Raw genomic sequence first — 27,495 nt, 5'->3', positions numbered from 1 at the left:
CAAAACCGTCTAAAACAAATAAAATGCCTCCATGTGTACTCACTCAGTCACGCTGCCACACTCCAGTCCGGGTTTTGAAATTCTCTGCGGGCAAAGAAGCTTATCTACTCTTCCTTTGTGTTTGAACCTTTTTCAGTCAGCTCTGTGGGACCCGGGAACACAGGAGAGAAACGTTTCTGTCTGCCACTTTCGTAGTTCACTCATGTCTGTGGGACAAGAACCCAACTTCTCCAGTGATGAGGTGTTTATCAGCCGGTTTCCCATCCACCGCGCTTGTCGGGATGGAGATGTTGGAGCTTTGGTCTCACTGTTACAGCAGCTCCCAAATCAGGCTCATTTGACTTCCGAGGACTCTTGCTACGGATGGACCCCAATGCACTGGGCTGCTCACTATGGACAGGTAAATAAGGGGTTAAGAGATTTCGCTACCATGCGAAAGGTAAGACTTCATTAAGGGTAAAACTCTGTCAGGGATGTTTTTTATTTTGCGAAGACATTCTTGCTGCATAACTTATAGTAAGTTATACCATAAAGTACTTAATTTAACTGCAGTCACCTTGAATCACGGTTTCGTCAATTGTTCTCATGTGGACAGTAGCGACTAGCATAAATCATTTCAGAATGTTGATTATTTATGGAAAAATGTGCTGTTGGTAAAGTCTGCAGCACCAGAAGCACCCGCCGTTTTTCTTTGTTTTGTGCTGTATGCTGCCCTAATACAGTTATGTCTGATTGTTACTGTACAATAAAGTTACCTTGTGTGAAAACAAATGAAATAAATAAAGTAACGGTTTGCAGCATTTTCATTGGTTCCTGTGGAGCCAATAGCTATTCAGGCGCCAAAACAGCTCTAAGAAAACAGGAAAACGTAATGTCTTTTTCATAATGTGATACTGTAACCTAGCTTTCACCTAAAAATTACTTCAATTAACCATATGTAATAGACTCCAACATCCTATGCAAACACTTTCTGTATAAAAATAAACGCATCTCAGTTTATCTCGGAAATAGTCAGACGTATGTTATGAGGCAGAGTAAGGTGTGTCAGTTGCCTCATGAGATTTTTCAGAGGGCTGCATATAAATGTCACTTTAATCTATCACAGGTTAAATGTGATGACCACACATGTCCTGTAAAAACATATAATTTTAAACTTGGTATTTTTAGCATTACAACTCAGCTAAACCTGGTATTTCAACAAAACAAAGCCATCTTGTGCTTTATTTACACCAGAATCTCTCAACCTTAGGGGCGACCCCATACAGGGTCACTTGATATTCAAAGAGAGTTGTGGGAGATTTCTTACAATAAAAGTGAATCAGTGCACACAAGGAGGCTCCTATCAGTATTCTTCAACAGTTCATTGACATGAGCCTCCTGATATTTGATGATTCACTTGATTCTTTGTTTAACAACAGATGTTTTCAATAGTCTCATTACTGGCCCATGTTCTGTGTTTCCGTGCACACAGCTGGAGTGTTTGGTACATCTGGTGCAGATGGGTTGTGAGGTGAACATGGTGACCAGCCGCTTCAACCAGACACCAACACACACTGCAGCATTTGGAGGACATTCTCACTGTGTGGTGTGGCTGACTCAGGCTGGAGCTGACGTCAACAGGCAGGTCAGTCTTCCAATACTATCCAGCAGCAGTGAATCTGATAAACGCAAATGTGAATGGATCGACACTAGTCTTCTATATGAAAGTAGGACCTGTGTTATCATCTATATAATACCATCACAAAAAGCATGTCTGTTGTCTTTTTGTTTTAGGCATAATTCCACAAATCTAGACACGTGGATGTTTATCAGAAATACTTATAGGGTTATAGCTCTGACGTTAATTTACGCAAAATAAATCCTTTAAATCTTGAGGATGCTTGAATGGATTTGTGAGTTGCAGTAATTCTGAATGATCGAGTAGGGGTAAGCCTGGTTTGTCTGGGTGCTTGCTTCTCCAGGGCAACATCACTCACAAGCTCCACTACACCTCATTTCATCTCTAATTTTAGAATGTGTCTTTGGGTTTCATTCTAGCAAAAGATCTGTTTCAGAATTTACACATTCCTTTTGTTCCATTTCCCATTCTGTTCCCTTTATTTCAAAGCTAGATTGTACAGTTATCAAAGTTGCAATGCAATCCTACACTTCACTACACACTGCTTAAATACTTACATCCTTATATCCACTCCCAGATTCTGACTGATGAATAATTGTTAATTCTATTACTGCTTGTACCTTGATGAGTATCTCAGATCCTTATCTTTAGTAAAGTAGTAATATCAACAATGTTATTATGTTAATTGTAGCTGGTCAAGGTGGAGCTAATTTTATTTATTATTTTATACACTTCAGTACTTTACACACAGTACTTTATGTACTTTACAACAATACATCATATTTTGCTCATTATAGGTTTATAAAATCTTAATCTGCAAAGTAACCAGCAACTATAGTTGTCAGAAAAATATAGTACTATATTTCCCTCTTAAATGTAGTGAAATAAAAGTAAAAGTAGCAGAAATATTGAAGAAAAGTACAAGTACCTGGAAATTGTACTTAAGTACTGTACTAGAGTAAATGTACTAATGTTACTTTGTCAACCACTGGCAGTTATGGTGCAGTGACATGTGGTGAATAAACATAAATGTAATACCACTGGATTACATTGGATGTCACCTAGAATATATTTTGTCTTTGCTCTTTATAGACATGGAACAGAAAATGTATTACATTAAACTGAATTCATTTATATCTGCACACTTACAAGATTCTGGACAAAATCTCTTTGTAATTGTAATGTTTTGATTAAGTATGTTCTTGTCAAGCAAGTGAAAATTATTTCTTTAATACAGAGAGGGAGAGAGTACACCTGAGAGCGTTGTCTCTGTTTTCAGATTTTCCACTTAACATTTCAACAAGTCTATAATGTACTTGTAGTGCTCCCACATGGGGCTTGCTACACATGTTCATATGCAATCTTGTCTTTTTTAAAATGACTGTCATTGTTACCTTTATAAATGGATATCCCTAGAGTTTTACATTGTGTCTTCAGGATTTTGTAGGTGAGGCTCCCATCCACAAGGCAGCTCTAGCAGGTAGCTTGGAGTGTATCCAGGTCCTGTTGATAGCAGGTGCTAAACCACAGTAAGTATCCTGCAGTCTTACCTCTGTGCAACAACACAGCAGCTCTGTCATGCCGAGTGTGAAGCACAGCAGCAGCTACACATCTTCCTCAGCTCAGGTCTTCTTTGAGTCACTTAGGCCAAATCTAGAAATCCTCTGAGCTCACTGCTGATATCAGCCATCCTTCAAATGTCACACGGCCATACACCAGCAAGAGGCTGTCTACAGTTAAAGCATTCAAAAGTAAATCCAAATGATTTTGTAATTTGCAGCAATTATTTGCAATTAGTGAGGCACGACCTATGACAGCTGATTTCGAGCTTTGGAGACCAAAGACATCCTGCGTCAAAATTCTGACTGAGACTACGCCTACATTAAAGGTGCAGTATGCGATTCGAATCCAATACACATCTTTTTGTCAAATTGAGGGAATGCTAAACAAACAAAGTGGCTCGGACCAGAATCGCATGCCTCACCTTCCGTCTAAATTTTAGAATGCCATTTTCATGTGAAATGATTTGTGTCCACATTAGTGTTTCATGTCGTTTTTGTAGAGACCTCTGTCCACAGTGAAACACCTGAACAAAATAAACAGCTAAATTTCTTCTTCGCCCTCTTTTCAGTTGGCAAACAACAAAACTGCTTCACAGCCAACATCTGGTAAGGAGTGGGATAGACAGACGGCTGACCAAATCATTATTTTGTGGTCACGAGGTCATCTGACAAAATCAACATGAATACAGGTTAATGACAACAGCTGTGCTGTATCGTCGGTTATATTTGTTTAAAATGCGTGATCACAGAAAAAGTGACAGCCCGTTACATCTCCGTTCAGTGTCCTGCTCTCTGTGATCAGCTACACTGTGTTTTAATACAGCCAAATTGACGATATAGTTCTCATTTATATATTTTTCTGTTTCTGTCAACTGAAGGAGGAAGAAATAAGTATTTAATTGCAGCCCATAAACACTACATGTTAACCAGCAGTCATTCCTATGCCCTACGGTAGATAAAATCTAAAGATAAAATCTTTTTTATATAATCACAACATCTGACAAAATCATCATAAATCTAGGTTAATGACAACAGCCTTGTTGTGTATGCAGCTATATTGCCATTTATAATGAACGATCACAGAGAAAGTTAGAGACGACTAAAAAGGTTGTCTTCTTAACTTTACTGCCACATGGCCCCCGACACTTAGTTACTTCGTCGTTTCATAAAAGCTCTGTTTTGCCCATACTAGGGCTGAACAATTAATCGAAATATTATTGAAATCGTAATATGGCCATTCAAAAAATTAACTAACCTTATCAACAGAATGTGGAAAAGTAACAGTTATGATGTCATGTCAAACACTTTTATGCATTGTGTTGCAGAGATATCAACTGAAATTAGCATGCTAACCTGCTAGCCCCGGCCTGTAGAGTCTGATTGCAGCCGCTGCATGGCGTTCTTGTAGAGCAGGGGAACACCCACTGCTTTGATTGGCTCGTGTGGTACAAGAACGCCCACTTTTTCTTCTTCTCTACTATAAAAAGGGACATTTTCCACTGAAACAACTTTTATGCAAATGTATTTCTGTGCAAAAGATAAATGAATTATATAATTTATATTTTTTCTTTTTCAAAACTTGACAATTATTGTAATCTTAAAGATAATCAATGTGAAGTCCTCTCTTTACAATGTTATCATATGATACCTGTGGTAAGCATGATGCATCATGTTGACCTCCTTCCTTGGCATTGTTGTTGTGCTCCAAAACCACAAATGTAATGTATTTATTGTACACAACCAATATATTGAACACAATATTAATGATAAAAGATTACTGTTAACATAGCAGGATCAGAAGATGCTTTTAGTAATCAAAAGCCTTTAGGAATGGTAAATTAACATAGAAAAGAGTTCGGGTTTATATGTTTCAAAACTATTCACTTTATTTTTGTCCATCCTGTGAAGAAATTATAGCTATCTAAGGTAAAACATAAGTTTAAGGTACACCAGAAAGGATGAATATTATATATGTTTATACTATTGTGATGCTGCTATTACTTACAGATTTAAATATACAAGAGTCAACAACTAACTTTCAATATTTTCAGCAAATAGAAAATCAATAGTCAGTCTCAAGTATATAGCACGGACAGGAAGGCTGTTCAGTATTTTAAAGCACTATACTGATGCTCAAATGTTGTACTTAACTGACAATAACTGAACACTTGGTATTTGTATAATTTAGTGTTTGTAATACAAATGACTAATATCAGTGACAGCAACCTGAATTCAATTTTTTTAACCATCTTAATATATTCAGGTTTACATTTAAAAATCAGAATCAAAGAATAGTTTCTCCTTACAGCTGTTGGTTGATTTATTACAGTATATAAAGTTTTAAACAACAACAATGCACTTATATACACTTATTGATTCAAACAATGTGAATGCTTATAGATTATATGAATTATATGTGAATCAGGGAGAATAAATACAATGTATGCAGTTATTACTTTTACACTTGTTTAGGAAATTTTGATAGAGGAGAGTAGATGGACAGCAAGACACCTGTAAGACAAAATGGAAACATACAATAAACAGTTGTTTTAATAATAAAGCATCTAAATTGTAGTGCCTGCATTATATTAGCAGCATGATATGATCAAAGGTAATGTGTAAATCAAGGTTTAATTCAAGCTCACCCATAAATAAAGATTGTTTATGATAAAGTTTGTTTAGTGTGTTTATAACTTAGCCTACATGCACATTCAACAACAGACTAGCCAGACTGTCAGTCCCAACCTATCCAGTATAAAGATTAAAGCTAACCAAAGATTGGTTAACTAGTAGTTCTTTTGTCAGTTACAATAAGTGCTTAACTATGCTGCACAAATATTTTGCCCTTCCATTCATGTTTAAATTCTGCATGAGTTAGAAACCACTTTTACTGTAATTTTAAAACATCAAACCTGTATTTCTACCGTTGAAATCATTAGCAGTTAGTAGAGAGGCTCACTGCTACTTAACAGAAAAGACTTGGACAAACTGGGCATTCCCGTTCTACATAAACCAATGATCTACGCTGCGGCTGCAATCAGACCCATCTCGCACTGGCCCGTCCTGTGTTGTAATACCACTTGTGCCTCAAGAGGCGATATTCCGATAATACAGCTCAGGTAGTTCCAGCAGGGAGATGTGTGCGAGCGGCGAGTTACACAAGCTCTCTTAGCTTTTTTAGTCTAATAAATAAACAAAATAAACTCACAAAATGTCAAATGAACTATTCTTACACCTATTTTCCTTATTAAACAGAAAAATACAACGGTACACCTTCAGAATTCAAATTTCTCTCTATTACTAACTATTTCTAACTATCACATCATTAAACACACTTCATTCAAACTCCGACAGAAATGAAATAAAACTCACCAAAACCGTCTTGATTAGTCTTTAAACTGTTCCAACAATCTCCAACTCTGGTTTGGTCGAAATAAATCCTTAATCCACCGAGTTAGATGTGAAAAAATCTGGTGCTCAGTCAGCTATTGGGACCGCAAAGTTAGCTGCACGGCTAACTGAGCTAACTAGCTAATGGCAATTAGCAGCAGCTATGACCTGATATGAGATATGCTGCCCCCTATTGATTTGGAGTATGAATTTGACAGGTGGAGAGTCTCAATTCTTACATATTGGCCCTTTAATGTGGACATACTCTGAGTCAGAAATTTAGGACCAAAGTCTCACAATGTGACTGCTTCTACAACCCACATCTACAAACCAATCAGTCAGAATAAGACATGAAATGACACAGAATATACTGGCTGGTGCTAATGTTGTAAGTGGCTATAGACATATACCACATTTGTGTGTGTTTACCTATAGTAAAGACCATTTCACAAAAATATGTTTTTGTAGTGTACAAAAAAACTTGTGCAATTAATAATCTCGAAGTGTAGAAATATTCCAGATGTTTCATTGGCTGTTCCCTTCCAAACCAGCTGATTTAAAGTGGATGTAAAATAATGTTATTTGTGTCTGGTGTATTTTCTTGAACAGCTGCAGAGGTAAAAATGCTTTCATATGTTATATGATAGAGCTAGCCAATGAGAATGTTGACATTATGCAAAAGCAGAAAAGCTCATGTGTTTCTATTGTGGCACACTGACAAAAAGGCATTGGTTTCACTTGGAGACAAACAAGGAAATTTATTGCATTTATGTAAATTGAAAATAGATCTTTAGATAATTGTATAACTATATTACAAAATATTTAAATCATTCTTCTCATTCTTAAAACATACATTATACCATAAAAACTGAGATGGTGAGAATAAGATCAATTCTGTTTCTGATGATTTTGTGCAATTTAGTAAAAAAAAAAGTGGTTTGTTATGGAAAGTGATTTCTAGTAATAAAAATGTATTCATTTGGAACTGAGTTATCAAAAACACTGAATGTTGGAAAGATTTTGTTTCTCTTTGATTTCTCTTGAAAAGCATATTCTACTGCCTATCTCGATGTACTCAATGTACTCAAACGTTACCCAGCCTTAAGGATAGGGTGGCCCATCCTGTGTCCATGAGCTGATGTACCGGGGGACTTTGAGATCAGAACAGATAAACTAGTACTGAACAGCCAAGTGAACATTGTGGCAAAAGATCGGGGGCATTATCTTACCATTTGGCATCCTCCTAAATGGTGTTAAATAAAAAAAATGTATTAAATTTAAATAAAAAAGTGAATTAAATTAATTTAGATTTAAAAGTTCTTTATTGGAAGTTTTACAAAACACTGATGTGATGAGGAACATTAACTGCAGCAGCTGACTGACTGTGAGCAGGTCTTAGTGATTTAGGAGTCCTCTAACCTGTCTCAGACTGAGGAGCTACTTTTAGTGTTAAATGCTTTGTGACTCTGAGACCAAAAATGTAGGAGTCCTAAAGTTAGGATTGACATAAACATGATTTTTAGGAGTTTCTCCTAACTCAGCCGCTACTTTTAGCCTTGGGATGTTTTGGGAATACGGCCCCAGGAATAGAACCTGACAGTGGTGATAGATAATAGATGTAGCAGTCAGTGAGCATCAAGAGGATTTGGTCGTCCTGTTTCATCCAGCTACAGTTCTCCATCTCTCCATAACCACCACCTCATCCTACAAAGATCAGCAAGGAGAATTTAGTCTAAAGTAGTTTTAAGTAATACTGTATATAACCTCCACAAGCCACAACACTGGTAGAAACTGTCATCTCCTCTTACTTAAAGCTGCACTAATAGATCATATGTGTAATGTGAGAGGTGTCACTCGTAGTGATGAACCCACAGGGAATTATCATCAACAGCTCAGCTCTACAGAGCTTTTTAGACTCTTTTAGTTCATTGTTTTGGCCCATAAACTTTGCTCTCATCAGCTTTGTTTCCAGCAGCACTGCAGCAGGCAGCTGTTTTCACTAACAAAACTCTGATAAACCCACTGTACACTATCTGCACAGCACCAAACAGCAGACAGAGACTAGTTGGTGAACATAGTGGAGCATATAGCAGCTAAAGAGCCTGATATTTTTCTCAGGTGGACACAAACATCGCTCCATATGAATGCTAATGTTGATCTGTGTTTACTGCATGTGTACATTTTTTGTTTGCTAAAACATTCACCATATTAACTTCTAAGCTGAAAATATCTGTTGTGATTTCAGGTTTTTCTGCTGCCCCGAAGTGGCCAAATAATCAATGAAAACAGCTTTAATATTTAGGGTTTTTCTCCCTTTTTTCAGTATAATTTGTATTGGATCTAACTTCAAGAGAAATCAAATGAGTGTGGTTGATTTGGATATGGAATTAGTGTCTGTAAAAACGCATCATGAGCTTTTCAGCCTCAGGGAATTTCATAGTCAGCGAAAGTGAAGAGGGTGTGTAGAAACTTGTAGTACCTGTTACTTTATATTTGACACTGTTTGTTGGTCCTAACATATGTTACATTTTGAACTCAATATTTAGATTTGCTTTTGGATCATATGATATATTATGTAAAGAAAGGCTAACCATGAGCTTCGTTTTCACCCTGCACGTTCTGATGTTTTACAGCTACTGAATTTGAACACGATTTTCTTAAGTTATCCCAGAAAGAGGGAGCAGTCCAAAAAGGCACTGCACAATCTGACACATGTGCATCAGCGAGCATCTTACAGTGTTCACTATCGCTTCCCACAGTTTCTGCAGCTGGCAAACTGAGGTATTTCCTGCAGTGATTGGTTTCATTGCTAAGAAAGCACTAATGATGATAGTCATGTCTAGACCTGCATGCATAGCTTACAACTAACTGTTTTTAGACATTGTGCTAACAAACTGTGAGCTTACTGGACATGCCCCAGGAGTCACTGTAGAAGCTCAGTCTCAGCTGGAGGATTATTGTGCTGTGCTGGAGGGAAAGGAGCAGAGAAGACAATGACATTTGTGAAGAATCAAAGCATGTCATGAGATGAATAAAATTAAATGCTTGGCTAAAACTAAATATGATTTGAGTGACCTTTATGGTTGTTAATACAGGCTTTCTACACAGGCCTGCACAGTCTGGAAAGTGTTGTTGTACTGTCCACATAAGAACACAGTTTTGTTTCAGACTCAGGATTCTCACATGCTCTGATGTTCATGTTCATGTGCTGAATGATGGCTTTGTTTTTAATACCATCGATCAAGACATTAAAACATATTGTATGGAAAGTGTGACAAAATGATCTCAACTCAGAAGTCCACTTACTAGCTTTTTCTGAGCTTTCATCCGCATCACACAGTCTTCATCAGTATGAATGGAAGAATGGAGCTGGCTCAGGTGTTATCTTGTCTTGACCTAAGTGTGGTCGTCTAATAACAGCTGGTCATATATGGAGCATAACACATGATGACATCTGAGCCATCACTGCAACAACTGAACAAATTCCATCCACTGTTGAGGACCATGAGATGCGGTTGAAAACGCAGAAAAAGCTAGTTAGCGGACCTTAAAATTAAGATTTTTTTTGTCACTCATACTGATCCCAAGGTCAAGAAGCCTCCATGCTCAAAATCTGTATGCAAGATTGAAAGTGAAACTGTGTAGCAACTCTGATAAGTGAAGCTTCTCTCAATACCAGACAAGACACATTTTCAGACTTACTGTAGAAGATGATCAAATAAAACGGCCTAATCCATGAGTAATGAGTAATTTTATTTGTTTGCTAAACCTTTTAAACTAAATAAACTTAAATAAAATAAAAACCCTTGCTGCTGCATTCATAAGCCATTCTACCAGCCATTACTGGCTACCTCCCAGTTTAACAGTTAAGTCTCTGAAAATACTCATAAATTACCTGGGCCAATATTAAATTCTCATAGATATATAATAGCAGCATGTATGTCAGTTGATAAGCTTAGAATATGGACAGAAAATACCAGAATCATGTTTCAGCTTTTTAGTAAAAGTGATGAAAAATCATTATATGGTAAAATACACTAAGAACTGAAAGTTCATGGAACAGAAGAACCTGGAAATGGGTCACTACTTGGACTCTCTGTAGGGCTTCACTTTAGCTCTAGTTTTAGCTCCTGTTAGTCCAGTGCTCCATTAGCTAAGAACCATGTCACACTTACAACTGCACAGTGGGATGTCCAGCAATAACTAAGCCCCACTTTAGAGCTGGGTTATCCCCTTCTATTCAGGGTTATCCTCAAAAACACAGGATTAAGATAATGACTGTCAGTCAGGGTTAGAACCAAAGCACCATGAGCAAGTTATTAACCAGCCTAGTTAGGAGACATTTCATTTTATGTAAAAGAGGTAGAGCTAGGATTACCTAACTAACATTTCGGTTAACGGGACTGCGTTCTTTAAACTGCAGATTAATCTGAAATGTACTTTATTGTTCATGTTTTGTACTACAGATGATAGCTCTTTTGTTATAAGCTTTGATCTTTAATCAATTTTTTTATCTTTTGGCCAGGTTGAATTAGCACAAAATAAAAATACAGAATTTCTAAAGATATTTGAAATTGTAACATGAATTGTAATCTTGTCTTGGATATTCTTTAATGTATCATAAATGTGGCCACATTCAATTTATCTTCTATTAACAAGTGAGATCTCATTTTACCAGCCCACTGTTAAGATTTTATTCATTTAACAAAATGAATGCATTGCAGGAGGAGAATGTCAAGACCAGAACAAATTTTGGAAATGTTGACATATTGGCAGCTGTCTGGCTCTTCTGATGCCTGCTGATCATGATGAGCCCTCTTACTTTCAGACTTTTATTTGATCGCTGTAAACCTTTAGTGAGTCGATGATGAGTGCAGGATGCAGTCAGACTGTTAGAGTTGAGTCTAACAGGAAGCAGTTTGTCTCACCCTACCCTCTTCTTGTTCAGTTTAAGGAATGCCAGTGGGCAAACAGCAGCAGACCTGGCCCACACTCACGGCTTCCACGACTGTTTCCGCTTCATCACCAAAACCCAGAAGCACCTGCTGCAGCTCAGTGGACTCCACGTGAGCGGAGTGCAGAATGGAAACAGTGTCCCGTGTGGTCAGGGCCTGCTCAGCAGAAAGAGGCTGCTGACTGATGTGGACACTGGTCACATGAAGAAAGCCAAGACAGCTGATAGTAAGACATTTGTTGTTGTTTTTTCTGAGCATTTTTATGTAAACCATAATGATGCTGATATAAAGGCTCCAAGTTCCAACTAAGGTAATGGACTTGTCAACAACAGCAGCAGTTACCTCCTCCTACCATTAGCATTCAAAGCTTGAATGGAGACAGGAATGAAGGAATTCTTGTACCTGTTTTTCGTGGCAATAGGGGCACTTAAGCATAAACCAGATGGTAACAGTTTGTACTCTGGACTAAAGGATTGGGCACAATCTGTGCAAATGGCCATTGCTTTTTTAAGCACCTGCTTGATGAATATGTGATTTGAACTACTGAACTATACTCCCGCTATGTTACTGGCCACCTTAACAATCTTAGCAAGGGCATTTCTCTCTTTGGTACCAAGGTTGCCATACCAGCAGAAATAGAAAATGAGATGACAGATTCAATAAAAGCTCTATAGAACAGTGTCATTAGAGTCAACAACTGGATCATGACCAATATCAACATCACAAAGAAGGTTAACAATTACATTATTTAATTTCTTTTTGCAGCTTGCGCAGCTGCGAGATGTTCCCTTCCCCAATTGCCCTTTTCTTTTTATACAGTAGCATTTTAATGGACAATTTTGTCTGGAATAACAACATTTTCACAATCCGATATCCAGTTGCTAACAACATCAGTCAATTCATCAATATCACAGCATGACTCCTCATACATATGCCAGTCAGTGCAATTAAAGGAAAAACCTGATTAAAAGAGTGGAGAAACACATCAAATGCAGATGCTTCCATGCACCAGGGTTCACTAAATGGTTTAGTGAGTATGAAAATGACGTGAATAAAATGCTATGGCCTTTACAGTCACCAGATCCCAACCCAGTTTCACACCTATGGAAGATTTTGGACCAACGTTTAGGACAATGCTCTCCACCACCATCTCCATAACAGCAAATGATATATTATAAACTTTCATCTTCAAATCTATTTAGTGATGTCTGTGACTGTCTCTGATGCTATGTCATTTTGTTATGTCTGGCTATGTTTGTAATCTCAATGATATTCATTTATTTATTTTCAATTTTATTTATTTATATAGCAGTAATATGAACATTAACCCAACATTAACATTGATATATAATTCTATCATATCATTCTCACTGTCTCCTGCAGCTGTTTTGGTGCAGATGCAGAGCAGTGGAGGTGAGGAGCTGGAGAGCATGAACATGGAATCTGCACAGGAGCTCAACTCAGGTGGGACTGGAGGTTTTTTGTGATTATATTCTACTGATTTTTCGCTGATAAAGCGTGTTTTGCAGAGATCACAAAATAATGAAGTACAATGCTGTATGGTCTGCTTATGAAGAGATTAACTTTCAAACTTTGTTTTTAAAAAAAGCAGATGACTACACGAAAGCCATCACCAATGGCCTTCATCACACACTGCCTTATGCTGACCAGGATGGTCCTGAGCCACCTAAAAACCTCTCCTCATCCTCCCCTCCAGCCAATCAGCAGGCAGCAGCGCCTGCTCAGCACTCTTTTGCTGACATGTGTGGTTCACTGCATCTGACCAGCAGTCCCAGCAGCTGTGTGTCCCACCGGCCGGCCTGGTGGGGGCTGATGGGAGCAGACTGCGGGGACTTCCTGCATTACGGACACTACCATGGCTTTGGAGACACAGCAGAGGAGCTGAGTGACAGCAGCCACCTCGACTACAGCAGCAGCACCCAGGCTGAGCACAGATACAAGCAGGCTGTGGCCAGCACCATCCACCTCTACCACGGCTCATAAAGACAGAGGGTTAGCCTTCACAGCCAGCCTCCTGGAGACAAGGAAGGATTACTCTTTGATATGCTTTCTCTTAACTTGCTTTAAAGAACACTGACATTTTGGGAAATAATCATTTGATGCCAAAACATCAGCAGATGAAGCTGGACACAGATCAGGGAGGTCATTCACACTCCCATATTGGATCGCCTAGCCTAGCTTCACCAAAAGAGAAAGAAATCTGTCCCCAAACAACTCAAACTAATTAAAATATTGTATGTTAATATAGTCAACAAATATTTTAGAAATAAAAATGTAAAAAGATAATTGTGGTTCAAGATCAATTAGCAGATAGAGAGAGATATTTTTTCTCCAACAACTGGTGGGTGCAGTGACTGCACACAGTAGGCTGTGTCCCAGTTCCACACCACATACTATACTAATTGTCATAATTTATACTAATTTGCACTTAGTATGCAACTCAGCAGCTTCTCCATTTTTCTTTGTGCATTGTAGGACAACAGTGTGCATCACACTCAAAATCTAGTGTTTTTTAGTCTTTTTGAGTATACTTAATTTAGTTCCTTTTTCGATGTGAACACATCACACTCAAAAACTGTTCAGCATTAGTGTTTAAAATGGAAATGGGACACAGCTAGTATCAAATAATCCTGTCGTCATAGTGGGGTTGCCAGGTATCAATACTGACTTGGGGGTAGTGGTGACTAGCTTGCAAACAATAAATCAAACAGCTGTAGGAAGGTGTCATTTTTTTGACAGGTCTTCATAATGAACAGCTGGAGTAGTGGATTGTTGAGGACTGCACCTGTGTGACAATCATACAGTTTGTATGAGGCCAGTGTTCTAACTATTTCTTTCCTGAACTTGCTTTGTCACCCTCTAATCTCTATACATCCTCAGTGACGTCAAGTGTAAAGAAACACACACATCATTTCCTTCAATGTATTTCTGTATTTACAACATTCACCTTTCTGTTAGTCTACTGCTAATGCTGGTTTGCACTATTAAGGGCAGTCAGATTGGATTATGTGGTGTTTTGTGTATGTGGACAGTAGTTGAGGTGTGTGTTGGTAGAGGCTGTCTTCTCTGATTGTGGCCTGATCTGCTGTCCTTCAGCAGGGAAGAACAACTGCACTGACACTGATAATGCCTTGTTAGCCTTGATCTACCAAAGGGAAAATGTTATTGGTTTGTGTTTTTTGTTGCATTTGAAATAATTTGTTATTTATGTTTTAGAGCAGATGAATGTCTTTATTCAGAGCTGTACTGTAATTTTATAAAGCATACTATAGGCTTTTTGGGAATCTTTCAGATTATTGTAACATAGACAGTGTGCTGAAGGCATGCTGCCTCTTTTTATAAACACTATTGTCAGCTGTGTGGAAATGTGCACTGTGTGCCAAAAACTGACTTACACCAACCAACCACTGCTGCTTTTGACAACTGTTTTATACTTGTTCTGGTTTTGCCTCTTTTCATATTAAAACATGTTTTGCAGTTCCAGAAAAATTGTACAAAGTGATGAGTCTTTGATTCTTTATGCTGTGAGGGATTTTTATCAGTTGTGGTTTCAGTATCTTTTCATTCTTTATGTTAAATAAAAAGTACTTCTAAAATTGTCTTGACAGAAAAGACATAATTGGTCCATAATTTCCTTGCATAACTTGATATTGTTATTTGAATTAGTAGTAATATAAGTAGTTGTTGATGTTTGTCTGTAGGCAGACTGCTGTGCTCAGACTAACAGACTCTATAGGTAGCGCCAGCAATTGGAATGAGTGATTTGGAAATGTACCAAACACTCTATTTTCCCTGTAATTACAACCCAATTACATAGTCTTTACATTTACATATCAGATTATTTCTAGGAAATTACACAAAACCACAGGTCTTGTAAAATAAAGTGTTATCCTTTTTACAATTCTTTATTGCAAGTATGCAGTTTGAAAAACAAAACAACACGGTTCTCTGTCTCAGCAGTGAAAGAACTGATTATTTTAACCCATGCACAATATGCAGCTGTAGCAAATAATCCCAAAAGCTAAAGTTTTAGAATCTCACTGTGAACGTCTAAAAGACAAGATAGACTACTAGCTGTCTCTCCCACTGTGAGGGGCCCTTGTTTTTAACTGCCATGTGAACTGCTTAAGTTCAGTGAGAAACACTGAGGTTACAAATGGCACTGATCATCACTGACACCAACATTAAGACAAATATAACCTCTTCAACTCTGCCAAACACATCAACATTATCTTAACAAATTCATGTATGAAGCATGAATCAAACCTTTAAAACTATTTATTTCCAAAGAAACTAAATATGCCAAGCTGAATTTGGGGTACATGTGCATAATTTGATTCAGGTCAAGGATGGACTTTCAATAATACACTCAGACAGGTGCTAGTTTATTAGGTACACCTAGCTAAAACTAATGCTGTCTAATGCAACAGTACTGCAGTAAATCCTTCATGAGACTGTTTTAGAGGTGTTGATTCCACTTTATGGTCATTTTGGAGGATGTAGTTTGTGGTGCTGTTGAATTGTATTGTTTTATACTGCCAGGTGTTTCCATTTTTTTGTCCACCCCATTTATATAAATCAGGATAGGCTAAAGGGGTGAACTACATCCTCCAAAATGATCATACAGTCGAATGAACGCCTCTCTGAAACAGTTTAAACAAAAACTGAGCATTAGAACCTTCATGAAGGATTTATTGCAGGACTGTTGGATTAGACTGCATTAGTTTTAGCTAGGTGGCCCTAATAAAGTGGACACCAAGTGTACATATCCTGTATATACAGGTATATGGGACTATCAAGAATTGAAGATAAAAATATCTTTTGTATCATTTAATCAATGGCAGCATCGATTCCTGGCTCCCTCAGTCCAGTCGAAGTGTCCTTGGGCAAGATTCTGAACCCCAAATTGCTCCCGATAGCTGTGCTATATGTGTGTGTGTGTGTGTGTGTGTGTGTGTGAGCTTAGTATCATCATGAGTGCTTTGGATAGGAAGCACTGTATAGTTGGCACCTTGCATGGCAGTACCCATCAGGGTATGAATGTCTGTGAATGTGACAAGTGTTGTAAAGCGCTTGGAGTGGTCGGTAGACCAGAAAAGTGCTGTATAAATACAAGTACTAAGTCCAAATGTACCCCTTACATTACATTACAGAAAACCACCAAGCCATAAGAATGTTTTGTCCTTATTTTGGTTTAAGCTTAAATATTCTGAAAACAGATGCCACCTTCTACCAGCAGCAAGAACCATAATATTTCCAGCTAATTTTTTTTCAAAATGAAAGCAACATGAAAACTGACTACAAAAAACACTTCTGCACAAAAATGCATGCATTATACTGTATATCAACATACAAACTTGTTGTATTGGGGTGGAGGCAGAAAGCTCTGGACAAGTACAGTAAAACCAAAACTATGCATGATAGATAACACTAAATGGAAGTGAGAAAATATGTTTTTCTGGTAAAACAACCCTCTTACACCAACTGCCATTTTTGTTTTTTTAATACTAATAGTGGAAGAACTTGTTCTTGAAGAAAGTGTTATTGTAATCTTTTTTGTTATTCTTATTCTCTACATATTCACTTCACAATTAGCCCAATGTTTGACTATTAGAAACCTGCAAGATAACTGACAGAATCAAGGATGATTACCATCAAAACTTGGCATTTTTATTGCAGTTGAATTTTCTCAAGTTTAGTGCTGCATGACTTCTGACAGGTTTGAAAAACCGATCCCAGGCAGTGCGAACAAACCAGGCTGCTGCTAAAACTTTGCCTGTCATGTGTCTCTGTCACCAGTACTGTCATCAAAACCAAGAAAAAAAAAATTAAAAATGCTTTATTTCCAATCTTAAATATCACTTATTAAAAATGGCAAAATGCATCATACAGTACAGGCTATGCATTATGACATGTTTTGTGAAAGCACAAGCTGCAAAGTGAAGCTGAGTGTGTATCACTTCCCCAGATCCAGTTGAATAGTCTTCTGCAGATTGGCTATGCTAGCATCCAGAGCAGCAAGGCCGTCTCTGAACGCTGCCTCATCTCTGGTGTCAAAGATTAACCCTGACCTCGTGCTCCAATCAGACCACACAGATTCCATGTCATGTTGGCACAGTGTGGAGTTCAACAGTTGCCTATGCTCCTTCTCCAGTCGCTGCCCACATGACTGGACTTCATCTAAACAATGTGATTGGTCAAGATGAGAGTTTTGGTGACGGGCTGAAGTCTCTGAAGGTTTGTCACCTCGCTGAGATCTGAATGTGTCTCTCAGCTGGACTGAGGTCAGTTTCTTTTGCTCTAGTGTGTTTCCTTCTCTCTCTGCAACCACATACACATGCTCAGTGTGTGTGGGCTCCAGCTGACCCAGAGACATCAGGTATTGGGTAATACGGTCAGTGGGGGGCTCTGCTGGCTCCTGTCTGTGCTGGTGTTGGTTAAAATGTTGTTTTGTTAGCAGAGACACTGAGCTGTCAACAACAGCAGTACAATCTGATGAATCCCGTCTCTGAAGAATCCTGAAATGGACAGAGAGGAGAAATGGGAGGGAGCTTAATGGTGAATTTCTCATAATACAATGATGTGCTACACTCACATTTCCTCTATAGAAGGCAATCTTGTGGACGAGGAGTTTTCAACATTTTCAGCACTAATAATTTGCACTTCTCAAAACAGAGTTTTAGCACTCTCATTATGGAAAAGACCTAGAGAGAACAAACCCCGACACACACATATTTACACAGAAACACACACAGGCCTACCTGTTAAGGTTTCCTATCTCTTCCAATCTCTGTTGGGCGAGTGAAGCCAACTCACTCTTCTCTTGCTCACTGTCCAGCAACCTGCTTCTAGTGGCCTTCAAGTCTGTGCACACACATGCACACACACAATATCAGTACAGAAACACATTTACATTGCATAATAAGCCCACCAATGTCTTCATCTTTGTCCTTCTAATATAAATATGCAGACATCTTGATTGGTCTAAAGCTACCATACAGCCTGATAATATCAGTTAATATTATCAGCTGATAATATCTTATCACAGGTGTATTAGTATCAGCATATATGTGGGCAGATCAATAACAAGAAATGTCAAAGATATATTTGAGGTCATTTATAAACAGAGTCTCCATAACATAGTTTGTACACCATAGGGCATAAATTCATTTACAGACTTGTCCACACCAGTTCATTTAATGTCTATCATAAATCAATATACTATATTATAGTTTTATAGGTGGATTTTTATAGGCTGCATTTTATTTATTTGAATCTTTCTTTCCTCAAATTGAATGTATTTTTCTGTATCTGTGTGGTTGTTTATATTTATTATTGATGCTCAGTTACTTTCATTTGAAGTTTGAAAGAAAGAAATGTTATATTTGCTATTAGTATCAGGTTTAGTTTTCATCTGTAAAGTGTTCCAATTATATTTTCATCACAATTCTTTGATAACCAAATTGAAGGAACCCTTATGAAAAATGTTTGTTTATGTTATAGGTTCATGTTAAAAAAAATGACTTTGGCTGATATACTATTAACAGCTTTTTTTTAAAAACTTTTTTGTAAGCTTTTTTCAACTAACTATTATTTATCTTGGTCCAGTAACATTCACTTTAGGCCACAGAGCTTCAGTCATATATTCAGCATACTGGTGAAGAACTGTGGATAGTAGACTGAGCTTTCGAGCTGATGAACACGACATCTTTAAAAAGACCACATAGTGTCAGAGCACTGTGAGGAGAAGTTAGAGCATCAGCAAGTTGTGCTCTCAGCAAGACTGTAGATCACAGATCTCGGTAAGTCTGAACCTGTCTTGATGAGTGCATTCTCTGCCTCTCTGTCTCTCAGCTGGCTCTGTGTGTCCTGAAGGGCTGTCCGTAGTTCTGTGAGGGCATCCTCAAGTTCCCGCAGTCGGGACTGAGTGGTAGTGAGCTCCTCCTGCAGAGTCAACACTGTGGCGAGACACAGGAATCAAACTATTCACATCCCTTTAGTCCTGAACGGGAACTTCACAGAGACAAACACACACAGGCTTTACCTTCTGAGTTACAGAGTTTGTCAGAGATGTCTTGTTGTTTCTCTGCTTTCTCTCTCTCCTGTAACTGCTGGTTCAGAATACTCACATGCCTGGCACGCACACGCACACACACACACACACACACACACACACACCAGTTAGTGAGGGTCCATGTCTGGAGTGAAAGCTAAGGTAAGGACAGTGTGTGTGTGTATATGTTACCTGCGGAGCTGAGTGTTCTGGCTGTGTATAGATGATAGGTCTGGTTCAGTCTGGATGTTTGAACGACCAACATTCATCAGTGGTGAGGACAGAGTCTGCTCCAGATGACTGAGCAGCCTCTCTGCTACACTGCCTGCGCACGCACGCACGCACGCACGCACGCACGCACACACACACACACACACACACACACACACACACACACACACACACACACACACACACACACACACACACACACACACACACACACACACACACACACACACACACACACAGCGGGTTAATATGGTTTTTACTGTCTCCATGTCACAGCACAGGGGGAATGCAGCATTGTAAACACTATCATACATGGCAGGAAAGAAGCAGGGAACCGCAAAACAAAGCAGGTGTTTCCATCAGTTGTCATTGGCAAAGCACTAGCTGTCTCTGCATTTATTTCATGTCTGACGTCACATGGTGGTATACTAACATGCTCATGGGAGCATTATCTAGTATGCAGACTCTATTTTTCCGTTTTTCACAAGCACTAGGTGTGACATCTCTGATGTGTATGAGACCATAATCAACATTTCTGCACCTGCAGACTCACAAGGTGAGTAACCATGAAGTGCCAAATGCTGTACAAATCCATAGTTTATCAAGTACGAGTCACGCCACTTGCCTCGCGCTTTCTGGTGTTGCGCTGTCCTCTGTTTCCATCACCTTTCTCTACTTCCATCACAGTTAGTTTTGTGTTGAGGTCATTTTGAGACAAGACTCAGTTTGTAAAGTTCAGAGCCTGCCATGCTGTTGGTCTTGCATTGCTCTGTGACGCAGGTGAAAAAAAAAAGGTGCAGTGATTCAACTGGTAAAAAGCCAGTCGAATCGGGATCTTCTCAATTGATTACTCGAATCATTGTTAGGGGGCAGCCCTAACAGTGTGTATGACTAACGTCTGCGAGGGCCTAGTCTACAAATCTGGATGGTGAACATTTGGTTAGGCAGAGAAATAACAAACAGTGTTTGCCCACTTCTAAACAAAGGATGTTGCTATTTTCTAATGAAACCGGTTACATATAATAGTTTTCTGAAACTAATCTGCAGACTCAAATGTAATACTGAAGCATATTTAAATGTGTAAATGTAATATGATTTAAATTTGCCAGATACAATGCAACACTCATAACTGAGTGTACTGAGTAGTAATCAGTAGCAACTCTATTTGGCCTGGGTGAAAACATTAGAGAACAGACACAGGACAGATACTGTGTCCACAGATTCTGGTTACCTTGTCCAGCGATCAGAGCCTTGAGTTCTCCCAGCAGATACTGAACTGTCTTCACTTCTGTCTCTGCACTGCAGTCCTCCACGCTGTGTGTGTCCTGAGGAACTTTATTAACCTGTCCAGGTTCCAGCTGCATGTTTGACATCTTCATGATACAGGTGTCTATGTGTGTGTGTGTGTGTCTGACAGCTGTGTGTGTGTCTGCAGCAGTGCTTTGGGTATTGATGTCTCTCACAGGAACAAACTCCTCCTCTTCACTATCACACTCTGCCTTACAGTGTGCATGTGGAGCTTCAGAAGCAGCCTGGCAGTCAGTCTGAGGGAGAGGCGGCCAGCCTGAGTGAGGGGTGGAGTAGGGTGGAGGGATGGAGGTCTGGGGTGGAGGGGCAGAGGTCTGGGGCTGGGGTGGAGGGTTGGACATCTGGGGCTGTGGTGGAGGAGTGGTAGGGGAGAGGTGCTGCAGTGTTTGGTTGTGTGAAGGAGGTAAGTGAGACTGCAGCAGGGTGCGAGGTTGTTTCTGAGGTGGATGGAACTTCACTTCTGAGCGTGCAGATGGAACAGCAGACTGATGTGTTGTTGTTGGAGTGGTGCTGCCTGGTCCACGCTGGACTGACGGTGGAGATGAAGGGAAGATGTAGCAGCATTAGGAAATTAATAGTAATAGAAGAATGTGCCAGACTGGTTTCTGAGACATCACCACTGATATTTGAGTTGCAACTGCCTACACCTGTAAGATTTTCTGCTGCGCCCACCTTGTCCCACAACCACTGCATCAATCCTGCCTTCAAGTATGTTGTCTTTATTCTTGACTGAATCTCTCACATAACAATTCCCACATAACAATGGCCGGGAACTTGTTTTTGATATCTCGCTTTAAGGAATTGAATTGTGTTTTTTAACTACCAGGGCCATTTTTAGGCATAGATGAGCTAGGCAGTCGCCTAGAGCGCCACCAGCTGGAGGGGCCCCTAACCCTAATTAATTTCACCCAATATAATTTTTAAGTCTGTCATACTGATGTCAGTGACATACTGATTTACATTGTTAAAAAAATCCCATTGCTCAGACTGCACTATATACCTGATGCTGAGAAGAGTCTACAGGCAGAATCTGTAGGGGGACGCTGGCTGTCATTCACTGAAACTCCTGGTTGCCGCTCATTTTGTGACCCTGCGGTACATTTCAGGGTATATTCAGTGACATTCTGTGTCTAAATGCTGTCTAGACCATCCTCTCACTGACATCCTCTCTCTATGGATATCATAGAAAATACTGTAGAACACTATACAAAATATTAGAGAAAAGCAGTTGGTTATATTTTCTTAATGCAGAGCTACTCAGCTGTAAAACACAGCTAAACTGCTTCACTAAAGTGTGCACTGTAAGTTGTGTAATGCAGGAAAAAATATCAATTTAAATAAATATTGGATCATGAAAAGTGGTCAGGACATCCATAAGTGAAGGTCTACTACTACTGATAATTCCTGCACCTCTATTCAGAAATGACAGACAGACATTAACTCATCATTCACACACACACACCGAAGGCACAGCCCCTCAGGAGCAATTTGGTGTTCAGTATGTTGCCCAAGGACACTTCGACATGCTGGGGGAAGCCAGGATCAAACCGCCAACCTTGTGATTGGTGAACGACCCGCTCTACCACCAAGCCACAGCCGTCCACCAACATGTCTAGAAACAGCCCTGTTAATTACAACATTTAACATTAACTGACAAGTAGCCGTACAGGGACTTTGCCTAAATAAAACAAAATTGGCAAAAATGTGATTTAAATCAGCAGATATCTGATTACATAGTCAGATTCATAGACTTCAATGGCTTAACGAAAAAGTACTGAAGTTTGACACTCAGCCCTAACATAAACACTATTCCATCAGCAAGTGTGACAGAGACATCATTTGGAGTGTGTGGCACACTACTGCACAAACAGAATCTATCCAGCCTGCAGCATTAGCAGCAGCAGGTAAAACACTTTAAGATAAACTACAGGTCTCCACAACAGAACAGGTAAGTCCATGTTGTCTGGGTTTTAACCCAAGAGCTCATGTTGGCATACAACAGTTCCAACTCCTCAGATAGTTACCTCTGAGGGCTCGAGCTGTGCAACTACAACTCTGTGTGGGACATAATACCTATGACAGAGGATCTCTTCAGAAGTTTGGGAAACCGATGCCAACCAGAGCAGAGCTGTTGTTGCTGACTTGAGGATTAATAGGAGCACAGGTATCTGAGGTGCCAGCACAGTTTCCATTGCACATTAAAAGAAGAAGTAGCCTAACTAACACACTGTAGATGCGGTATTTCGGCTCCATCCAGTCTTGAAGGGTTGCTATAAGTTTTGTAAACCACCAGATGTCACTATGCTGCTGAGTTTGAAGCACCGAAGCTTCAACTCTTTTTCCGGCACAAAAAGAGAGCCCCAAAGCTTCATCCGCCCATCACTAGTTTGTCGGTAATATAATGCCCTCTGGACTCTAGACATATTTACTCTCCATACATAAGAGACCACAATGGCAATAAGTCTGGGACTTTGTTGTGCCATCCTTGACATTTTGTAGCTGTGTGTGAATTAATGTCTTCCTTCTCAAATAAACCTCACACATACACACTCAAACACACACCTACCGGTCTTTGAAGGTAGTTTCTTGGCGGTCTTCTTCCCCAATGAGGCAGATGGTCTTGATTTGGCTGCCCTGCCCTTTACTGCTCTGGGAAGGCTTGGCAAGACTTTCACACACACACACACACACACACACACACACACACACACACACACACACACACACGTGTGTGTATGTCATTACAATAGAATAAGATTTTGTATCATCAGATACATCATACAAAACAGTCATTGTAAAGATAGGAGCTGGCTTGTAACTAGAGCTGAAAATAACTTATTTTCTTATCAATTCATTCATGTATCATTATTTTAATTCAACGATTAAGCGTTTAGTCTATTTGTACAACCAATAGTCGAAACTCCAAAGATACAAATGATATAGAACAGATATAAAACAGAGACAAGTAGCAAATCCTTAGAGTGGAGAAGATGGAACCAGAGGATGGTTGGTGTTTGTGCTTGATTAAAGGATTATGAAATTTGTTTATTACTTTTTTCTCATTCAACTAATTAATTGATCAACTGATTGTTTCAGCATTACTTGTAACACACTATTGGCTGCGCTATTCATAGCCGTTATGTTAGGAAATTCATCTGACCTGCCTTCTCAGCCTGAAGGATGCCACTGAGCAAGGCAGCACACTGGTCCAGACCCTTATGGAGAGAAATTACCTGAGAGGACAGAACACAGCTGTGAGCATCACTAACACACATTCAGTTTCACTTTAATGAAGTCCACATGTAACTATTCATTGTAAACATCCATCACAGTTTTCCTGTACAATGAGGGATTATTAGCAACATTTCAGATCACTTCTCACTTTCAGTTTGACCTCCAAATAAAGTAGTTTAGATTGTTGGTTTGTTTACAACCTGTCTGATCATCTGACTGCTCGTGTTTGTTCTCTTATCTGATTTTGTTGCAGTGACGTCACTGCGATCCCAGATCTCAACAGTACAATGTTATCATAACAGTAAGATGATCAAAATTATAAAAACCCAAATTGTAATAAATTGAAATTATCCTTCAAAAGCACATGCATAGATTATACTCAACAGACACATTGAACGCTAAAATATTACTTATGTCCAGCACGTTTTTCAATTCTGGTTTTAGTTTGTTTCGTTTTATTGCTGTTGTTTATGTTTAAGTCAGGTCAAATCCAGTTGTCAAATATCAAAAGCTATAGCTAAGATTCAAATGCTAAAGTTCTACAATCACTGAATTGTGAGGCTGAGCTGTTTCAAGTCAAGAGCTTTTGTGTTGTGTGACCATTGGCTCTTGAGGTTCAGTTGCTGCTACACAGACACCTATCCGACAGCAGCCTGTGTGTGTGTGTGTGTGTGTGTGTGTGTGTGTGTGTGTGTGTGTGTGTGTGTGTGTGTGTGTGTGTGTGTGTGCGTGTGTGTGTGGTCATGGAGGATCCATCCAGCAGAGGATGGAGTCTGCTGGTTTTAGATGGACAGTTTGATCATTGCTGAGCCATGATATTTGAACCTGTGTTAACAAGATTTTCAAGGCTCCACTTGTTTTGGATAGTGAGTGAATGATTCACTCTGCTGAATGCCCCTTTGATTCCCATGTTGCTTTCTTCTGTACTGTGTACTGCTGCTGTGTTCATCCACATCATTATCCTGCGCAAAATGTCCTCGTGTCTTTTGTAACGATTGTAAATTAGCTCACTTCATTACCTGGTCTTCAGAGTCCGTGGAGTACAAAGAGTAGGCTGGCTCAGGGCAGGCTGCAGGTCCTGGATTTGGAGTCACTCTAAATGGTAAATGTTAAATTGACTGTACTTATATAGCGCCTTTCTAGTTTTTCTGACTACTCAAAGCGCTTCAACAACACAACTCTAACAACACAAGTTAGAGGGGCACAGCATAGAGTCAGGAGAGTACTAACAGTAACATACAGTGTATATAAAGACGTATGTACAGTTTTTGATGTGTTTTTTTTTTTGTTTTGTTTTTTTAAGGTGAATAAAGGTCAGTGTACTCACCTTCTCCTTGCCGGCTGCACTTTGACTCCTCCTGTCAGCCTCCCCGATGTCACCACCTGCCAGTAACAACCAACACACCATAGTCACAAGCCTACTTCATACATACGGCTGAAGCATCTGAATATTCTTAAATCTTGTCTGTAAGATAGTTCTGTCCACATCCCCATCACTGTGTGAGCTACCTGCCAATACTGGGTACTGAGGCACTAAGAACCACTGGAGCTGTGGCATGAATACACTTCTAGTTTCGAAAAATAAATGTTCTACAGCCTGGAAGTCATCACATCCCCTAATGTCTGCAACAACTTTATAAACTACAGTATTTGTGCAGTGTCTGCACTGCATATTATACCGCTGGTGTTGATATATTATCATTTTTCTAAAAATGCTCAATGGGCATACTTTCTGTTTATACACTGCAACTGGGTCAAATATCTTACAGAAACAATATTTATTTTATTCCATAAGAGGCTATAGGGGATGAGTCCCTGATGGAAATATGATTATTTAGGGAAGTACACCTTCCTCCTTTCTCACAGCTAGTCCAGCCTTTACATCAATTCTACATCCCAAAATCTTAGCTCACTGTTACAGCAGTGTTAAGCACTACCAACTCATTATATTACTGGAACAAATTGAATGTTCATAACACGCATGAGGTTATGTTAACAGAACCTGTCAGATATACTTCATGCTGAGAGCTCAAACATTTTTAAACACGTAATTATTCTTAGTCTGACTACTTCAAAAAATATAAGCATTACATTTTTTGGAGTATGCATTTTGCATGCATTTTGTTAACACTTATATTATGACAATCGTCACATTAGCTTAAGGACAAACTACAGCACTGCAATTTACCATGTAGCACTAAGTTTTCTTCTTACTATAAATTTAGAAATATATCTACAACAGAGGGTGCACGGTGGCAGAGCGGCTACAGCTCCTGCCTCCCAATAAGGAGATCGTGGGTTCGTGGGTTCGATTCCCGGACCGGACCAACATCACACAATCTCTCTGGGTGGAGTCTGCATGTCCTCCCCGTGTTACCGTGGGTTCTCTCCGGGTTCTCCGGCTTCCTCCCACCGTCCAAAGACATGCATGTGTAGGTTAATTGATAACTCTAAATTGCCCGTATTGAATGAATGTGTGAGTGAATGGTTGTCTGTCCTTGTCTGTGTCTGTGTTCGCCCTGCGACGAGTTGGCCACTGTCCAGGGTGTGCCCTGCCTAAGGCCCGAAGTCACTGGGATAGGCTCCAGTCACCCGCGACCCCCTAACGGGGACCAAGCGGTAGAAAATGGATGGATGGATGGATCTACAACAGATCACCAGCTTCAAAGTGAGACTTCATCTAAGCAATGTCATGGGGTTAGTAAACCCACTGACAACTTACAGCTACTAATGTGTCTCATGCAGACAGCAGAGTAACACTGTCATCTACACTCATAACAGTATAAGATCTCTCCTGATGTCTTTGTGAAGATCAAATGACACTTGCAAATAGATAGTTAGGTGTCTTTGTTAGGCATTAAGTCAAGTTTGACTTTAGTCGGTCTTACCTTGCATTTAGCTGTTCCTTTCATGGTTAATAACAGCTTCCGTCAACTACCGCACTAGGCTGAAATGTTAAGCCTGCTGGCCAAAATTTGCTTTTTCTGTGCTTTCAAACACAGTGGAGACTTTTTGGACTTTAGCTGTTACGTTTGAAGCGTTTTCTCCATGTACGGCTTTGTTTAATTTCTACGGGTTCCGGATGAAACAAGTTTCAAACAGGAAACATGTAGCTGACCAATC

The 27,495-nt window shown here is 39.4% G+C and overlaps 3 protein-coding genes across 10 annotated transcripts in view; 1 reads left to right on the top strand and 2 right to left on the bottom strand.

The window, feature by feature from the left end:
• The window catches only part of LOC122872133 (heat shock transcription factor 2 binding protein), a 36,718-nt gene extending 36,533 nt beyond the window's left edge, over positions 1-185 (bottom strand). For both annotated transcript variants that reach the window (XM_044187927.1, XM_044187929.1), the window contains exon 1: positions 44-185. The gene's annotated coding sequence lies outside the window, so the exon portion shown is untranslated. The remainder of the gene's footprint in view (positions 1-43) is intronic.
• Positions 54-26,674, top strand: LOC122872132 (ankyrin repeat domain-containing protein 10-like). Of its 3 annotated transcripts, XR_006377030.1 has the most exons (7): positions 54-400; positions 1,472-1,624; positions 3,056-3,147; positions 11,519-11,751; positions 12,909-12,989; positions 13,135-14,856; positions 26,617-26,674. XR_006377030.1 is itself a non-coding variant. In XM_044187926.1 (6 exons), exons 1-6 carry the CDS (start codon positions 203-205, stop codon positions 13,527-13,529), a joined length of 1,149 nt encoding a protein of 382 aa, XP_044043861.1. In that variant the 5' UTR covers positions 54-202; the 3' UTR covers positions 13,530-15,153. The 3 variants fall into 3 exon arrangements, 2 of the variants coding, with proteins under 2 accessions (XP_044043861.1, XP_044043860.1); XM_044187926.1 differs by lacking the exon at positions 26,617-26,674 and having other exon boundaries at positions 13,138-15,153; XM_044187925.1 differs by lacking the exon at positions 26,617-26,674 and having other exon boundaries at positions 13,135-15,153.
• On the bottom strand, positions 17,195-27,495 carry ccdc14 (coiled-coil domain containing 14). 5 transcript variants are annotated; one of them, XM_044187909.1, is made up of 12 exons: positions 27,261-27,495; positions 25,700-25,755; positions 25,392-25,467; positions 24,299-24,371; positions 23,705-23,806; positions 22,139-22,228; positions 21,062-21,667; positions 19,792-19,924; positions 19,591-19,679; positions 19,361-19,504; positions 18,308-18,410; positions 17,195-18,064 (listed from the first exon to the last, which is right to left on the bottom strand). In XM_044187909.1, the coding sequence occupies exons 1-12, from the start codon at positions 27,282-27,284 to the stop codon at positions 17,503-17,505; spliced, it is 2,058 nt and encodes a 685-aa protein (XP_044043844.1). In that variant the 5' UTR covers positions 27,285-27,495; the 3' UTR covers positions 17,195-17,502. The 5 variants fall into 5 exon arrangements, with proteins under 5 accessions (XP_044043844.1, XP_044043847.1, XP_044043845.1 ...); XM_044187912.1 differs by lacking the exon at positions 25,392-25,467; XM_044187910.1 differs by lacking the exon at positions 22,139-22,228 and having other exon boundaries at positions 27,261-27,488.

The sequence above is a fragment of the Siniperca chuatsi genome, linkage group LG24, assembly GCF_020085105.1.
Source record: "Siniperca chuatsi isolate FFG_IHB_CAS linkage group LG24, ASM2008510v1, whole genome shotgun sequence".
Taxonomy (NCBI): domain Eukaryota; kingdom Metazoa; phylum Chordata; class Actinopteri; order Centrarchiformes; family Sinipercidae; genus Siniperca; species Siniperca chuatsi.
This window is presented reverse-complemented; position numbering and strand designations above follow the sequence as displayed.